An 18761-nucleotide genomic window follows, 5' to 3' on the forward strand; every position below is an offset into this window, starting at 1 on the left:
CTTGCATCCCAGGGTGATGGCTCTGACACGGACGACAGTCCCAGACAGCCTAAACGAGCTCGCTATGAGCGACCCTCGACTTCATCACACTGGTCAGGGTCTCAGCAGGATCAATAAAATGTTGGACATTTCTCCCCCTGCTCTTCCTGTGGAGGAGACAGCTTCACAGCAGGAGAAATTCCATTTCAGGTATCCCAAGCGTAAATTAAGTGTATTTCTGGACCACTCTGACTTTAGAGAGGCAATCCAGAAACACCACGCTTATCCGGATAAGCGTTTTTCCAAGCGGCTTAAGGATACACGTTATCCTTTTCCCCCAGACGTGGTCAAGGGCTGAACCCAGTGTCCCAAGGTGGACCCTCCAATCTCCAGGCTTGCAGCTAGATCCTTAGTTGCAGTGGAAGATGGGGCGGCACTTAAAGATGCCACTGACAGGCAGATGGAGCTCTGGTTGAAATCCATCTATGAAGCTATCGGCGCGTCGTTTGCTCCAGCATTCGCAGCCGTATGGGCACTCCAAGCTATTTCAGCTGGTCTTGCACAGGTTGACACGGTCACTCGTGCATCTGCTCCGCAGGTGGCACCCTTAACCTCTCAAATGTCTGCATTTGCGTCTTACGCGATTAATGCTGTCCTAGACTCTACGAGCCGTACGGCAGTGGCGTCCGCCAACTCCGTAGTTTTACGCAGAGCCTTGTGGTTAAGAGAATGGAAGGCAGATTCTGCTTCCAAAAAGTGTTTAACCAGTTTGCCATTTTCTAGTGACCGACTGTTTGGGGAGCGCTTAGATGAGATCATTAAACACTCCAAGGGTAAAGATTCATCTTTACCTCAGCCCAGACAAAATAAACCCCAACAGAGGAGAGGACAGTCGGGGTTTCGGTCCTTTCGAGGCTCAGGCAGGTCCCAATTCTCCTCGTCCAAAAGGTCTCAAAAGGATCAGAGGAGCTCAGATTCTTGGCGAACTCAGTCACGCCCAAAAAAGACAGCCGGAAGACCCGCTACCAAGGCGGCTTCCTCATGACTTTCGGCCTCCTCTCTCCGCATCCTCGGTCGGTGGCAGGCTCTCCCGCTTTGGCGACATTTGGCTGCCACAGGTCCAAGACCGTTGGGTGAGAGACATTCTGTCTCACGGGTACAGGATAGAGTTCAGTTCTCGTCCTCCAACTCGCTTCTTCAGAACTTCTCCACCTCCCGACCGAGCCGATGCTCTGCGGCTAGCGGTGGCCACTCTAAGAGCGGAAGGAGTGGTGACCCCCGTTCCTCTTCTGGAACAAGGTCACGGTTTTTACTCCAATTTGTTTGTGGTGCCAAAAAAGGACGGGTCTTTCCGTCCTGTTCTGGACCTAAAACTGCTCAACAAGCATGTGAAGACCAGGCGGTTCCGGATGGAATCCCTCCGCTCCGTCATCGCCTCAATGTCTCAAGGAGATTTCCTAGCATCAATAGACATCAAAGATGCTTATCTCCACGTGCCGATTGCTCCAGAGCACCAGCGTTTTCTACGCTTCGTTATAGGAGACGAACACCTTCAGTTCGTAGCCCTGCCTTTTCGGTTTGGCGACAGCTCCAAGGGTCTTCACCAAGGTCATGGCAGCAGTAGTTGCAGTCCTGCACTCTCAGGGTCACTCTGTGATCCCTTACCTGGACGATCTACTTGTCAAGGCACCCTCTCAAGAGGCATGCCAAAACAGCCTGAACGTTGCACTGGAGACTCTCCAGAGTTTCGGGTGGATCATCAACTTTTCAAAGTCAAATCTCACCCCGACCCAATCGATAACATACCTTGGCATGGAGTTTCATACTCTCTCAGCGATAGTGAAGCTTCCGCTGGACAAACAGCGTTCACTACAGACAGGGGTGCAATCTCTCCTTCAAGGCCAGTCACACCCCTTGAGACGCCTCATGCACTTCCTAGGGAAGATGGTAGCAGCAATGGAGGCAGTCCCTTTCGCGCAGTTTCATCTGCGTCCACTACAATGGGACATTCTCCGTCAATGGGACGGGAAGTCGACGTCCCTCGACAGGAACGTCTCCCTTTCTCAGGCGGCCAAGGAATCCCTTCAGTGGTGGCTTCTTCCCACCTCATTGTCAAAGGGAAAGTCCTTCCTACCCCCATCCTGGGCGGTGGTCACGACGGACGCGAGCCTGTCAGGGTGGGGAGCGGTTTTTCTCCACCACAGGGCTCAGGGTACGTGGACTCAGCAAGAGTCCACCCTTCAGATCAATGTTCTAGAAATCAGAGCAGTGTATCTTGCCCTACAAGCCTTCCAACAATGGCTGGAAGGCAAGCAGATCCGAATTCAGTCGGACAACTCCACAGCGGTAGCATACATCAACCACCAAGGTGGCACGCGCAGTCGGCAAGCCTTCCAGGAAGTCCGACGGATTCTAACGTGGGTGGAAGACACGGCTTCCACCATTTCCGCAGTTCACATCCCAGGCGTGGAAAACTGGGAAGCAGACTTCCTCAGTCGCCACGGTATGGACGCAGGGGAATGGTCCCTTCACCCGGACGTGTTTCAGGAGATCTGTCGCCGCTGGGGGGTGCCGGACGTCGACCTGATGGCGTCACGGTACAACAACAAGGTCCCGGCTTTCATGGCACGGTCTCACGATCACCGAGCTCTGGCGGCAGACGCCTTAGTTCAAGATTGGTCGCAATTCCGGCTCCCTTATGTGTTCCCACCTCTGGCATTGTTACCCAGAGTGCTGCGCAAGATCAGGGCCGACTGCCGTCGCGCCATCCTCGTCGCTCCAGACTGGCCGAGGAGATCGTGGTACCCAGATCTGTGGCACCTCACGGTAGGCCAACCATGGGCACTACCAGAACGACCAGACTTTCTATCTCAAGGGCCGTTTTTCCACCTGAATTCTGCGGCCCTGAACCTGACTGTGTGGCCATTGAGTCCTGGATCCTAGCGTCTTCAGGATTATCTCGAAATGTTATTACCACCAGGAGGCAGGCTAGAAAACCATCCTCCGCCAAGATCTACCACAGGACGTGGAAGATATTCTTATCTTGGTGCGCGGCTCAGGGAGTTCCTCCCTGGCCTTTTGCATTGCCTACTTTTCTTTCCTTCCTGCAATCCGGGTTGGAAAAAGGTTTGTCGCTCAGCTCCCTTAAAGGACAAGTCTCAGCGCTATCTGTATTTTTTCAGAAGCGACTAGCACGACTTCCTCAGGTACGCACGTTCCTGCAAGGGATTTGTCATATCGTCCCTCCTTACAAGCGGCCGTTAGAGCCCTGGGATCTGAACAAGGTTCTAATTGCTCTCCAGAAGCCGCCTTTCGAGCCTATGAAGGATGTTTCCCTTTCTCGTCTTTCACAGAAAGTGGCTTTTCTAGTAGCGGTCACGTCTCTTCGGAGAGTGTCCGAGCTAGCGGCGCTCTCATGCAAATCTCCCTTCCTGGTGTTTCACCAGGACAAGGTGGTTCTACGTCCGGTCCCTGAGTTTCTCCCTAAGGTGGTATCTCCCTTTCATCTCAATCAGGATGTCACATTACCTTCCTTGTGTCCTCATCCAGTTCATCAATTTGAGAAAGGTTTGCATTTGTTGGATCTGGTCAGAGCACTCAGGATCTACATTTCCCGCACGGCGCCCATACGCCGCTCGGATGCACTCTTTGTCCTTGTCGCTGGTCAGCGTAAAGTGTCGCAAGCTTCCAAATCCACCCTAGCTCGGTGGATCAAGGAACCAATTCTTGAAACCTACCGTTCTGCGGGGCTTCCGGTTCCTTCAGGGCTGAAGGCCCATTCTACCAGAGCCGTGGGTGCGTCCTGGGCTTTACGGCACCAGGCTACGGCTCAGCAGGTGTGCCAGGCGGCTACCTGGTCGAGTCTGCACACCTTTACCAAGCATTATCAGGTGCATACCTACGCTTCGGCGGACGCCAGCCTAGGTAGACAAGTCCTTCAGGCGGCGGTTGCCCACCTGTAGGACAGGGCTGTTTGACGGCCCTATCACGAGGTATTCTTTTATCCACCCAGGGACTGCTTTTGGACGTCCCAATTGTCTGGGTCTCCCAATTAGGAGCGATAAAGAAGAAGGGAATTTTGTTTACTTACCGTAAATTCCTTTTCTTCTAGCTCCAATTGGGAGACCCAGCACCCGCCCTGTTTTCTTAGGGATTTTTGGTTTTTTCGAGTACACATGTTGTTCATGTTGAATGGTTTCAGTTCTCCGATGTTTCTTCGGATTGAATTTGTCTTTAAACCTGTTATTGGCTTTCCTCCTTCTTGCTTTTGCACTAAAACTGAGGAGCCCGTGATCTCACGGGAGGGTGTATAGCCAGAAGGGGAGGGGCCTTACACTTTTATGTGTAATACTTTGTGTGGCCTCCGGAGGCAGTAGCTATACACCCAATTGTCTGGGTCTCCCAATTGGAGCTAGAAGAAAAGGAATTTACGGTAAGTAAACAAAATTCCCTTCTTTGACATTTACTTCAAATTTTCTTAAAACTTAGGGGACTTGAAGCTGCTATCATATCATCATCACTTTTGCGATAGAGTAGTGCATCAACATAGCTGTGAATGCCAGCTTGCAGCCGGTGTTCACAGGAAGAGCGCCATGACAGACACGCAGGTAGTCACCTGACCTCTGGCTGTCATGACAACTCATCGGCGCCCTGTGATCTTGTCACGAAGCTGCCAAATGGCGGTGAGGCCATTTGGCAAATGGCTCCCTGCAGGAGAACGTTAAATACCGCTGTCCAAAAGGGACAGTGGGATTTAACTAGTTAACAGGCGCAGGTGGGTCGCCTTTTCGCTGCACATGTTGGCTGATCTGAACAGCAGACATGTGCAGGGAAAAATGCAGGCTCTGCATTAAAGGGACAGATACGGCCTCGGACATATAGGTATGATCAAGGTCGTGAAGGGGTTAAGACTTTTGTGTGTACACCTCTGCAGAATATTGACTCTTCACTTATCTGACAACTCCTTCACTGATCACTCTCACCAATAGGCCTAAGACACACGACATGAAAATCGGAGCGAGTGGAGTAGGATAAAACATCGCATTCCACTCGGACCAATATTGGCTTACGTCCCAGCACCCATGAGCGATTACTTACTCAGCCCTAACCGGACCGAGAAAAACAATCGCAGCATGCTGCGGGTGCAATGCGATCCTTGTTTCTCTCGCACCCATTCAAGTATATGGGGCGAGAGAAAAATTGCACTGCACTCGTAGTACACTGGTGTACTGGGAGTGCAGGGTGAGAATGGCAATAGCCTGCAACAGAGGAGAGAGGGAGATAAATCCCTCCCCCGCAGCTGTGATCTGATCGCATGATCGGGCCTCAGTCGTAGTGACGCTCGCATGACACTCTGCTCTTGCTGTGCTGTGAGCGTGAGCCGAGTGTCATGCGAGGAACGCAGTAGTCCCCCGTGTGGCCCCGGCCATAAAATCCATCTTCAGAGACCTACAGATGAAAGTGCATTATCAACTCACTGAGGGATCAGGTTACAGCTAGAGTGAGTATCTAACTATTCATACTCGCTATACTCCTAACAAGTACTGTCGAGTACTCGCGTATCCGAATAGCGTGTGCAATGCAAGTCACTGGAGAGTACTCGCAATGTAACGAGTAACCCTGATTGCCGTACTATTCATGCAAGTAGCGAACAGTCCGGAATTCGGGTTACTTGTTACTTTGCAAGTTTTCCCCATTGACTTGCATTACACATGTTATTCAGAGTGAATACGCGAGTAGTAGACCGTACTCGTTATGAGTATAGCGAAGACGGATAGATACTCGCTCAACTCTAGTTACAGCTGCTTCTCAGACGGTTATTGAGAGGGCAAGGTGAATGGGAGGGCACAGCTGCAGAATCGGAGACGACCGTGTCCAGTACGCTGGAGTCACAGCTACAGTCTCACCTGTGTTGCTCTGAGCATACAGGGGCGCAGGATCACCACACCTGTGTGCAGTGTACAACACCAGCCAGACTTCACCTGCTCTGCAAAACCGCTAACTTCAGAATACAATTCATATAGCATTCAGAAAGGTTGTTCTTCACGGACACACAAGGGCTGATTCTGAAAAGACCCTTGAAATGACAATTACCTTTTTAATATTTCATTATATAGATCCGCAAGTCTTGTATTCTGGATTATCATACATGATGCGTGATAATGCTACCAATGAATTAAGTATAGTATCTCAATGGCACGCCTTTATAGGACACTTAGGCATTAAACCTCTGCACAGGGCATTTGGCATCTCGAGTCCGCGCACATGCTCGGCATCCACAAGCTGGGAATCTGTTTTCCATAATCAAGGAGGATTAGCTTTTCTGCCCTTGCTGCCAGCAGGATGCCTCTGATTGTGTGGTCTCCATGATTGAGGAGCAAATTACTGCAGAATTGTTCCTGTTCCACCACCAAGACCCACAGATTTGATCACGTCTCATCGGAAAGCGGAGCTCGCGTTCATTTTCAGTTATTTTCATAAGTGTTTTATCATCATAACTAGAAAAGGAAGTGATATGTAGTAACTGTAATGTATTTGTGGCAGTAATGCACACCACTAAACACAAACCTCCTTATCAGCTTGTTCTGGAGGCAGACAATGTCCTGTCTGCGGCACATCGGCTTTAACCCTTAAAGTGGTAGTAAGATATTAATTTTAATGCAGTCCTTTGTAACCAGCATGGGAGGAAGGTCTGCCACCTTAGTGCAGATAGATTTTTAACTACAGGCTTTGATGGGTGCAGTTTTTCTGTCCCTTTGCACATTGGGATTGCTATTTGATGTCTACAGTTGTTATTTGCCACCATTAGAGTCAGCATGAACGCCGGAGGAAAAAGCTTGCAAATTGGATGGCGGTGAGAAACTGCGATTTAAATGGCTCTGTAATAATGCATTTGCTTTTTTCTTTCCTTCAGGCTATTGAACACCCAGTCCGCACCAATCAGATCCCTCGCCAGATTCCGGAGCAGTCATTTTACACAAAGCCATTACCTGGCATCATTATGGGGGGAATTTTGCCCTTCGGGTGCATCTTCATCCAACTTTTCTTCATTCTTAATAGTATTTGGTGAGCTTATATATATTTTTTGGTCCTCAACAGTCATCACCGGTCCTCTCTGCTCTTCCCTCACATATGACTGGAATAGAAATGTGCACGTGGGAGTACTGGGTGATTGCATTGGGCGATGATCTGATTAAGATGTTAGACTTGTCTTTTACATAGATGTTACATTGAAACCATGAATTAAGTGTGGCAAGGTCCTTTAACTCTGTCAATCGGCTTATGCTGAAATTTTCACCTGGTTTGTCCCTTATAAGCAGCGGCCACCACCAGTCAGCCCTTACATACTGCATGCTAGAATACAGTATATGAGCCCAGGCAGCTCTATATAATGTAAAAAAAAAGCCATTTATTATACTCATCTAGGGGGTGGTCTGTTCCAATGGGTGTCACTGCTCTTGGTCTGGCACCGCCTCCATCTTGTGCTGTCGCCGCACTCCTTCCCACCATCATGTGGATGACACGTCCGGTGCTTTTCGCTCTCCCATGATGAGAGCAAAGTACTATAATGCACAGGCGCAAGGAAATGTCAAAGATCGCCCATGCATGCGCACTACAATACTTTGATCTGCTCTCCACAGGGCAGATCCAATGCGCATGCGGGGCTGGATCCAACTGCCCCCTAGGTGAGTATGTGTCTTTTACATTCTACAGAGCGGCCTGGGCACTTATATACAGCACTCTAGAATGCTGTATTTATGTGGGCTCCCTGGTGGTAGGGAAAAACCTGGTGACAGATTTCCTTTAACAATCAAGACATGCAACTCATGGAAATGTAGTATTCTCCCTTTTAGTATAATGTGTGAGGTGTACAACTAAATAGAGCTTCTTAGTCTAATAGAGAAGAAATGAGTAGATATCAGAAAGGACCCTCAAATGACTGTTTTATTTTATATTTGGCCATATTGCCGGTTATAGTGGGTTTTTTGTTTTTTTGTTTGTTTTTTTTTAAAACGAGAGTGCTTTGGCTGTGCTGCAGATTTTTGCTGTAGGCTTTTACACTTGACATCTGCAGTAAAACGCATGTAAATGAGCTTGCAAATGTCATCCACCTGGTGCAGGCACTTCCATGTAGCGTGCCGCAGTGGTGTCCCCCCCCCCCCCCCCCCCCGCCCGGTCGCATGCCGCAGTGGTGTCGTCCCCCCGCCCGGTCGCGTGCCGCAGTGGTGTCTTTCCCCCCGCCCGGTCGTGTGCCGCAGTGGTGTCTGACCCCCCCCCCCCCTCTCTCCGCCCAGTCGCGTGCCGCAGTGGTGTCCCCCCGCCCAGTCGCGTGCCGCAGTGGTTTCCCCCCGCCCAGTCGCGTGCAGCTCTGCAGTAAGATCTGCAACAAAAGACTTCACTGCACCCAGACTTGCTCTTATAACTGAAATTCCAGCATAATGTATGAAGACGTTAGGCAAGGTGTATAGAGTCTGAGGCAGGTTTTGTTCCATAATTGTACTTTTGCTGTTTTTTTATCCATATTTTATTTCTTTTTTAGGTCTCATCAGATGTATTACATGTTTGGATTCTTGTTTCTCGTATTCATTATTTTAGTTATTACATGCTCAGAAGCAACAATATTGCTCTGCTATTTTCATCTGTGTGCGGAGGTAAGTTAAAATATTAAATAGTATATACTTGACACATTCTCTTATATTGAGGGGTATAGTCACAGGAATAATTAACTATTAGAGGGTTTTTTTTAAGCGCAGTCCAGCTCCAGAAACGCCACAATTCACTGTTATTACCAGGGATAGCAGCTATCATTATGATTTATTTTTAATACGAAAGGGGAAATCACAATGTATTTTATGTCTGGCAAAAGTGTGCCACACTGAGAGCCACGCTTTGTGGTAGTGGGTGCCTGAGCAGAGAAACCAGGCTGTGATGGCCTAGAACATTTGTAGGACCCTGTACATTCAGTAATGGGCTATACAGATACTCCCAGAGGTGGTGATGTCAGTGGATTGTTGCTATTGGCCTGCTGTAAATGGTAAATTATTTTACAAGTTTTTGTGTTTTTTCTTTCTCTCACCTAGGACTACCATTGGCAGTGGCGTTCATTCCTCACAAGTGGCTTTACTGCAGTTTATTTTCTTATATATGCAATACATTACTTTTACTCCAAATTACAAATCACAGGGACAGCTAGCACTATTTTGTATTTTGGCTACACTATGATCATGGTGCTTATCTTCTTCCTTTTCACCGGTAAGTTTTTGTTATACAGTTTATTATACAGTATACAGAGCTACTGTTTTCTGGTCAGTCACTGAGCATTGCTGTCATAGAGTTGAGTGTGGGATTCGTGCTCAGATGCAGCCTACAATATGTAGGTATCAGGAGGTGTGCAACAATGAAATACTGTGTTATATAGGAGAATCCACCTGCCATTTTATTTTTTTTAAATTGAGACCTCTTGATCTTTGGCATTGAGATGGCAATATTTAAGTAGAGCCAACCCTTCAGTCTCTCTGTAGACAATAGCAGCAGTCATTAATGAGCTCCTCGGTGTCTGCGTATGTAGATAGGTGTTCTCTGCATGGGTTAGTGCTTGATGTGATCCTCTTGTTCGAAGTGTGGACCTGTCCCCTTCCTGTGATGTCTTCACCTCAGCCCGCATAGTCTGATCACATATCTACAGAAAAGTTATTGTCCATTCTCTCTTGTAGTAGTATTGGGAGAGACCTCCAGGGGGTCTCTCTCAGGGTCTCTGAGGAGGATTCCAGATCAGAACCGCGCAGATGTATATGAATCAGGAAAAATTACCACACAGACGTATCTCTATATGGGAGAAGCACAGTGCTCTTCTAACGCTTGAATTCAAGGCATAACATTCTTATACAGTTATTCTGCATTGTCTCTTAACCAACCAATTAGCTTGGGTCTAGCTCATTCCCTTATTTGAGCAACATTCCTTAGTAAAGCATTTCAGGTGTGTCTAGGCATAGACGAGAGTTTATGGATCGAACAATGTCACTTATTTGAAACTACAGATGAGTATCTCTTCTATTCAAGAATGTCAGTTACTTATTCATGAACTAAAACTTATTCTACTTAGCCCTAAGCATAATTTGTTTTGGTTATACATTCCGTTAATATTTCAATTAGGTATATGTGGAGAAGCAATACATAAAGCATTCAAAGGACAGATTATCTTATTATATTACACTGGACAAACGATTCATAGCCTAGGCCTTCACAGTAGATGTGTTGGCGACGATTTGTGGCCCTTCTATATTTGTAGCACTCGCTATCCTCCTGCACTTGGAGAGTTATAAGACTGGAAAACAATATGGTGCATATAGGGTCTTATCCTGGTTTAGGGGATAGGAATGACTGTGTAATTGCTCGTCTGATGATGAAATTGTGAAAATGGTCACTCCCACTTTGTAAGCATATCGAAAATGCTGCCGTAGTGCCCAATGTGCAATATAATTGGAGAAAGAAGGGTTAAACCGCACTACCATGGAGGGAACTGTCAAAACCTGGATGGTGATTGTTCTCTGAAACGTGTAGAAATCGGTCTCCTTCAGGAAGATCAATGTATGTCCTATTAAGGTTGTGATTTTCCTGAAGGAGACTGTTCTCTGAAACACGTAAAATTAAATCACCGTCCAGGCCATCCACGTTTTGACTGTTTCCTCCTCAGCAGCGCTGTGCTGTAACCCTTCCTTCTCCAGTTTATATCCTCAGCAGCGCTGTGATGTAATCTGTCCTTTTCCAGTTTATATCCTCAGAAGCGCTGTGATGTAACCCGTCCTTCTCCAGTTTATATCCTCAGCAGCGCTGTGATGTAACCCGTCCTTCTCCAGTTTATATCCTCAGCAGCGCTGTGCTGTAACCCTTCCTTCTCCAGTTTATATCCTTAGCAGCGCTGTGCTGTAACCCTTCCTTCTCCAGTTTATATCCTCAGCAGTGCTGTGCTGTAACGTATCCCTTCCTTCTCCAGTTTATATCCTCCTGCAGTTGTTAGTGCAGCCTTCCTCTCTGACCACACATCGCTCCGGTCTACAGAACTGCAGCATATCGAGAATCGTGACCAGACCTGTACCTCAACCTCCTCTCCAATCAAATAATGACTTTCCCAGTGTCTTCCATTTGGAGGAGACCGGTCTGGTCACATGCACCTCCATTAGCAGCCATTTTTGGGACAGGAGTGCGGTTTTCTGTGAAGATGGCTTTACCAACAAGGGCAGGAGAACCTGGAATACTTGTGATTTTTTTTGTTACGTATTTGTTAACCTAAAAGTAGCCCACCCCTTTAATCCCTGTGCAGAGACCGTGCCCGCCATCCGTGCCCGCCATCCGTGCCTGCCATCCGACTACATTTAAAAGTGGAGATTGCAGTTCTGAAGTTTAGGTTTATAACATATTCATTTTTTAATTTCAGGAACAATCGGCTTCTTTGCCTGCTTCTGGTTTGTGACAAAGATTTACAGCGTAGTGAAAGTGGACTGAAAAGACAGGAGCCTCCGTGAAGAATGTGCTGATAGCCGGAATGAAGACCTCTCTACTGTCCAGTATTGTCACTATGTGTGGGAGGCAGACTCCAGTCCACTAACGCATTCTCTCTCAATCTTTCTTATTTTCCTGAAGCTTTCCATTGCAATGTTCCACATGAAGAAGATGCAGACACATGTATGCTTATGTAAATATAATTATACTGTATGGAGATTGACACTGCTAAGGTCCGCAGAGGGGGGCTGTATGTGCTCCACCAATATCCCGACTATTAATAAAAGATGCCTGTAAATACTACTTTGCTTTTAGACTCTAGGTGGGATGACTTATTCTTGAACACGAGAAGAGAAAATGTGAGCTGTTTTCTATAACGTATTCCTTTTAATTCTGGTTGAATATTATTTTTTATACTGGGTGAAATGTCCTGACATCAGTTTCTTTTGATGTTTATATTCCCTTTAGTGATTGAAGACTATAAAACTATGTGCCTCCGAGTCTCTGGATTTTTAAATTTATAATCTTAATAAACGGATTAAAAATTCCGATGTTTTGCCCTTCTTTGTGGTATCTTCGCAGTAAGCGGTTTAGGATATAGACTATAAATTGTCCATGTGTTGGTGTGAACATGGCCCAGATAGCGCCACTGAATTGTAAAGTGGTGGCACCACTGAGGATAATGAATAACACGGTAAGGGGATGTGCACCACATGAAGTTATGAAGTTTCTTGAGGGTTTTTTTCTCCCATTTGGCTCACTCACTTCAGAATTTGGCATTGATTTGAGCTTTTAAATGACTTTGACAAAGGATGTGGCACAGTTTCTACCTTTATTTCTATAAGTTTGGGCCCAGATTCATCAGAACTCTGACGTAAAACTAAAATGTCGCATGTTTTCTTTAACTTTAACATTTTTACACCATCTCTGTTGAATTTTCAAGTGGGTGGGCTAGGCTAAAGGGGGCCTGGTTGAGTGTATCCCAAAATATTAAAAGGGAATCTGTCACCAGGTTTTTGCCACCTAATCTGAGAGCAGCATAATGTAGAGATCCTGATTCCAGCAATGTGTCACTTACTAACCTGTGTAGTGTAGTTTTGATAAAATCACTGTTTAATCAGCAGCAATTATCATTAGAGGACTACTTGGTGTGCTGCCAGGTAGTCCAGCATATTAATCAGCTCTGACTGCTACATCTGCAGCAGGAGAAGACATTGATTTTATCAGAATGACCGCAAACAGCTCAGTAAGTGACACATCACTGGAATCAGGGTCTCTGCCTCTACACTATGCTGATCTCAGATGGGGGAGCAGAAACCTGGTGACAGATTCCCTTTAAGACCCATGCATTATTAATTTGGTGTATCTCACTGCACTCTCTGGATTACGACTGGTGTACAAAATACCCTACTGTCAAGGGATTCTATAATGCTTGTCTAGTTCTTTAGCTGTAATATGTTGAGGCTGAAATTAGTGTAACCTATTTTGTTTGAAATATTTTATTGTTTTTAACAGTAAAAAAGCTTTAACATAGCAAAATAGAGGAGGGTCTCTTTCCTATTATGTCTTCTTTCTGGGGACCCCCTGGCAATCCTGGTTTGATGTTTTGCACCATTGAGTGTGATGAAATAATAATAATTTTTCCTGGCTGGACAAACCCATTCTAAGGATTTTTGACAAACAGTAAAGCAGCTATTCCCCCAATTGTGTTGAAATACTACTTGTTGATTGTGGGTTTTAATTTTGGGTTCTGCCATTCAGCAGTGGATCCTGCGACATCAACTTCACCAGCTTAATTCGCAAACTCTTAGAGCACTGTTGGCTTGTTGAGCTTTTCTGTTTGTATGAATTTTCCCCTAATTATGGTAGCTCATGTGCCATACTTGCTGACATGATCATACTTTTATGAAAGTTTTATAGTGAAATCTCATTCAGCCAGTTCTGTAATAGGATAATACGTGGTCACAAACGCTGATGGTTGGATTATAGTCGGGGATATGAATCGCCAATTATACCAAAGGAGATGATCAGTTTCATATGTTGGTTGAAACACTAAGGCTATGTGCGCATGTTGCGTTTTTTTCTCCGCGTTAACGCAGCGTTTCAGTGCCATATTGCATGCGTTCTGCTGCCCAGCAAAGTCTATGAGAAGTCCAAAAATTCAGTGTGCACGCTGCGTTTTTAAATGCAGCGTATTGGATGTCAAAAATCGCTGCGGAAAAAAAAGCATGTCACTACTTTTGTGCGTTGTAGCTGCGTTCTCCACCCATTGACATCTATGATGTGGGTCAAAACGCAACAGTCTCTCCGTCTCTCTCTCGTCGGTCGGTCTCTCCGTCTCTCTCTCGTCGGTCGGTCTCTCCGTCTCTCTCTCGTCGGTCGGTCTCTCCGTCTCTCTCTCGTCGGTCGGTCTCTCCGTCTCTCTCTCGTCGGTCGGTCTCTCCGTCTCTCTCTCGTCGGTCGGTCTCTCCGTCTCTCTCTCGTCGGCCGGTCTCTCCGTCTCTCTCTCGTCGGCCGGTCTCTCCGTCTCTCTCTCGTCGGCCGGTCTCTCCGTCTCTCTCTCGTCGGCCGGTCTCTCCGTCTCTCTCTCGTCGGCCGGTCTCTCCGTCTCTCTCTCGTCGGCCGGTCTCTCCGTCTCTCTCTCGTCGGCCGGTCTCTCCGTCTCTCTCTCGTCGGCCGGTCTCTCCGTCTCTCTCTCGTCGGCCGGTCTCTCAGTCTCTCTCTCGTCGGCCGGTCTCTCAGTCTCTCTCTCGTCGGCCGGTCTCTCCGTCTCTCTCTCTCGTCGGTCGGTCTCTCCGTCTCTCTCTCTCGTCGGTCGGTCTCTCAGTCTCTCTCTCTCGTCGGTCGGTCTCTCCGTCTCTCTCTCTCTCGTCGGTCGGTCTCTCCGTCTCTCTCTCTCTCGTCGGTCGGTCTCTCCGTCTCTCTCTCTCTCGTCGGTCGGTCTCTCCGTCTCTCTCTCTCTCGTCGGTCGGTCTCTCCGTCTCTCTCTCTCTCTCTCTCGTCGGTCGGTCTCTCCGTCTCTCTCTCTCTCGTCGGTCGGTCTCTCCGTCTCTCTCTCTCTCGTCGGTCGGTCTCTCCGTCTCTCTCTCTCTCGTCGGTCGGTCTCTCCGTCTCTCTCTCTCTCGTCGGTCGGTCTCTCCGTCTCTCTCTCTCTCGTCGGTCGGTCTCACCGATCGCTGTCACAAAGCTCCAGCGGACTGCAACCAATCACAGCCGCCAGTGGGCGGGTCTATATCGTGCATTAAAATTTTTTTTTAAAAAAAACTGCGTGCGGTCCCCCCCAATTTTGATATCAGCCAGCAGCCGCCTGGAATTGCCGCATCCATTAGATGCAACAGACCCAGGACTCTACCCGGCTCATCCAGAATTGCCCTGGTGTGGTGGCAATCGGGGTAATAAGGAGTTAATGGCAAGCCATAGTTGCCACTAAGTCGTAGGTTAATCATGGGAGGCATCTCCCTGAGATACCTTCCATGATTAACCTGTAAGTTGAAGAAAATAAACACACCCGAAAAAATCCTTTTTATTTGGAATAAAAGACAAAAAAAATACCCTCTTTCACCACTTTATTAATCCGCAAATACCCCTCCAGGTCTGGCGTAATCCACACGAGGTCCCGCGACGCATCCAGCTCTGCTATATGAAGCTGACAGGAGCGGCCACAGACCACGACCGCTCTGTCAGCTCCACGCAGCAACTAAAGTGAGCTGCACGATCAGCGATGACGTCACTTGGGTTACCCGCAGCCACCGCTGGATCCTCCAACTGTGACAGCAAGTCACCCGAGTGACTGAAGTGATCAGTGGTGCTGTCACTCAGGTTACCCGCGGCTACCGCTTTCACGTGGAGGACTCCACCTGAGTGATGGCACCACTGATTGCGCTGATCACTTCAGTCACTCAGGGGATTAGCGGTCACTGGTGAGTCCTTCACTGGTGACCGCTAATCATGAGGCGACAGACAGAGCCGGGGGATGACAATGAAGTCGGGTGAAGTTCATCAGAGTTCATTCTCATCGTGCGAATCTGTCTGTCTGCTGTCAGTGGGCATGTAGCAGATCTGAATTGCCGGGGGAACGCACTGCTTTACATGCGTTTTTGGATGCATTTTTAATGCATCCAAAATGCATGCTGTCATGAACAGCCGAGGGAGTCACTCAGATATCCCGCAGCTGTTCGCTGATTTATGGGCGGCACAGTGGCTCAGTGGTTAGCACTGCAGTCTTGCAGCGCTGGGTTCAAATCCCACCAAGGACACCATCTGCAAGGAGTTTGTATGTTCTCCCCGTGTTTGCGTGGGTTTCCTCCGGGTTCTCCGGTTTCCTCCCACACTCCAAAGACATACAGACAGGGACTCTAGATTGTGAAACCCAATGGGGACAGTGTTACCAATGTATGTAAAGCGTTGTGGAATTAATAGCACTATATAAATGAATACAATTATTATTATTATTTGTCACAAACACGACTACCGTCTAGTGCTCCCCTTGTCTGCAGGCCACTTTTGGTACCGCAAGACAATGCATAAGATGAGGCTGCTGAGCTGATAATGCCAAAAAAGAGAATTTTGTTACTTACCGTAAATTCTTTTTCTTATAGTTCCGTATTGGGAGACCCAGACCATGGGTGTTTAGCTTCTGCCTCCGGAGGACACACAAAGTACTACACTTAAAAGTGTAGCTCCTCCCTCTGAGCTTATACACCCCCTGGTAGCCAGTCCTAGCCAGTTTAGTGCAAAAGCTGAAGGAGAATAGCCACCCACAAGTAGAACCGAGTAAGAACCGGAACAACCGGAGACTCTGTCCACGACAACAGCCGGTGATAACACACGGAACAAGAAAATTGCCAACAGGCAACAGGGAGGGAGCTGGGTCTCCCAATACGGAACTATAAGAAAAAGAATTTACGGTAAGTAACAAAATTCTCTTTTTCTTTATCGTTTCTTTGGGAGACCCAGACCATGGGACGTTCCAAAGCTGTCCCTGGGTGGGAATAAACAGAAAAAACTAAGTAGGCGGAGCCTAACTTCACAAGTGGGCGACAGCCGCCTGAAGGATGCGTCTGCCCAAGCTCGCATCTGCCGAAGCATGAGCATGCACTTGGTAGTGCTTCAAAAAGGTATGCAGGCTAGTCCAAGTGGCAGCCTGACAGACTTGTTGAGCCGTAGCCTGGTGCCTAAAAGCCCAAGAGGCACCGACAGCTCTGGTCGAGTGTGCTTTGATTCCCGGCGGGGGAGGCACCTGAGTACTCTGGTAGGCGTCCGAAATGGTCGATCTAATCCAACGGGCCAAGGTCGGCTTAGAAGCAGAGAGACCCTTGCGCCGCCCTGTGGTAAGCACAAAAAGAGAGGTGCACCGCCTAAGCGCAGCGGTGCGAGACACAAATCCGGAGAGCACGCACCAGATCTAGAGTATGCAGCGCTTTCTCAAAGCGATGAAGGGGCCGGACAGAAGGAAGGCAAGGAAATATCCTGGTTAATGTGGAAGGGAGAGACCACCTTAGGAAGAAAGTCCGGGGTCGGACTGAGAACTACCTTGTCTTGGTGAAAAACCAAAAAAGGTGAATCCGAGGAAAGCGAAGCCAAATCAGAGACTCTCCTGAGAGAAGTTATGGCAACTAGAAAGGCCACCTTTTGAGAAAGACGATACAAATAAACCTCCCTAAGGGGCTCGAAAGGGGGTTTCTGCAATACCGTGAGGACCAAGTTAAGGTCCCAGGGATCCAAGGGCCGCCGATAAGGCGGAATGATGTGAGACGCACCTTGCATGAAGCTGCAGACCTGAGCCAGCCGGGCGAGACGCCGCTGGAACAGCACTGATAGAGCTGAGACTTGTCCCTTGAGAGAGTTGAGGGACAGTCCTAGCTGCAGACCGGACTGTAAAAAAGACAGAAGGGTCGGCAACGAGAATGGCCGGAAGAGCGACACCAGGACAGGAAAATTTTCCAAGTCCTGTGATAGATCTTGACGGACGAAGACTTACGGGCCCGAGTCATAGTGGAGATGACTTCAGGAGGAATACCAGAAGCCGTCAAAATCCAGGACTCAAGAGCCACGCCGTCAAATTGAGTGCCGCAGAATTCGGGCGGAAAAACGGACCTTGCGAGAGCAGGTCTGGACGGTCCGGAAGATGCCACGGCATCTCCACGGACAGTTGGAGCAGGTCCGGATACCAAGCTCGCCTGGGCCAGTCCGGTGCAATGAGGATGACTCGACGGCCCTCCATTCTGATTTTGCGCAGGACTCTGGGCAAGAGAGCTAGAGGGAGAAACACGAAGGACAGACGAAACTGGGACCAGTCTTGAACCAGAGCGTCCGCGGCGAAGGCCTGAGGATCGTGGGAGCGAGCCACGTAAACCGGAACCTTGTTGTTGTGACGGGATGCCATTAGGTCCACGTCCGGAGTGCCCCACTTGCGGCAGATTGACTGAAACACTGCCGGGTGCAGGGACCACTCGCCACCGTCCACGGATTGACGGCTGAGATAATCTGCCTCCCAGTTTTCTACGCCAGGGATGTGGACTGCGGATATGGTGGACTTTGAGTCCTCCGCCCATTGAAGAATGCATTGGACCTCCAACATTGCCAGGCGGCTGCGTGTCCCGCCTTGGTGATTGATGTAGGCAACCGCTGTCGCGTTGTCTGACTGGACTCTAATGTGCCTGCCCGCCAACAGGTGGTGAAAGGCTAGGAGAGCTAGAAGCACAGCTCTGGTTTCCAGCACATTGATTGAAAGGGCTGACTCGGACGGAGTCCAAGTGCCCTGTGCTCTGTGGTGGAGATGTACCGCTCCCCAGCCGGAAAGGCTGGCATCCGTGGTGAGAATCACCCAGGACGGAGTCAGGAAGGAGCGCCCTTGGGACAGGGAGAGGGGTCGAAGCCACCACTGAAGAGAGCTCCTGGTCCGTGGCGACAGAGCCACTAACCTCTGTAAGGAGGAAGGCCGCTTGTCCCAACAGCGGAGAATGTCCAGCTGCAGAGGACGCAGATGGAACTGGGCAAAGGGAACCGCCTCCATGGAGGCCACCATTTGACCCAGCACCTGCATCAGGCGCCTGAGGGAATAACGGCGGGGCCTCAGGAGAGAGCGCACCGCTAGCCGGAGAGACTGCTGTTTGATTAAGAGCAACTTCACAAGTGCCGGCAAAGTCTCGAACTGCATCCCTAGGTACGTGAGCCTCTGGGTCGGAGTCAGAGTGGATTTGGGAAGATTGACAATCCACCCGAATTGGGCTAGGGTGGCGAGAGTGAGCGAAACACTCCGCTGACAGTCTGCGCTGGATGTA

At 48.6% G+C, this 18761-nt stretch overlaps 1 protein-coding gene across 1 annotated transcript in view; it reads left to right on the forward strand.

The window, feature by feature from the left end:
• The window catches only part of TM9SF2 (transmembrane 9 superfamily member 2), a 92938-nt gene extending 80912 nt beyond the window's left edge, over positions 1-12026 (forward strand). Inside the window, exons 14-17 of the mRNA XM_075336696.1 lie at positions 6893-7044; positions 8519-8630; positions 9060-9231; positions 11414-12026. Of these exons, the coding sequence (XP_075192811.1) occupies positions 6893-7044; positions 8519-8630; positions 9060-9231; positions 11414-11481 (504 nt within the window). The 3' untranslated portion in view covers positions 11482-12026. The remainder of the gene's footprint in view (positions 1-6892; positions 7045-8518; positions 8631-9059; positions 9232-11413) is intronic.
• Positions 12027-18761: the final 6735 nt, after the last annotated feature.

Source organism: Anomaloglossus baeobatrachus, chromosome 2, assembly GCF_048569485.1.
Source record: "Anomaloglossus baeobatrachus isolate aAnoBae1 chromosome 2, aAnoBae1.hap1, whole genome shotgun sequence".
Lineage (NCBI taxonomy): Eukaryota > Metazoa > Chordata > Amphibia > Anura > Aromobatidae > Anomaloglossus > Anomaloglossus baeobatrachus.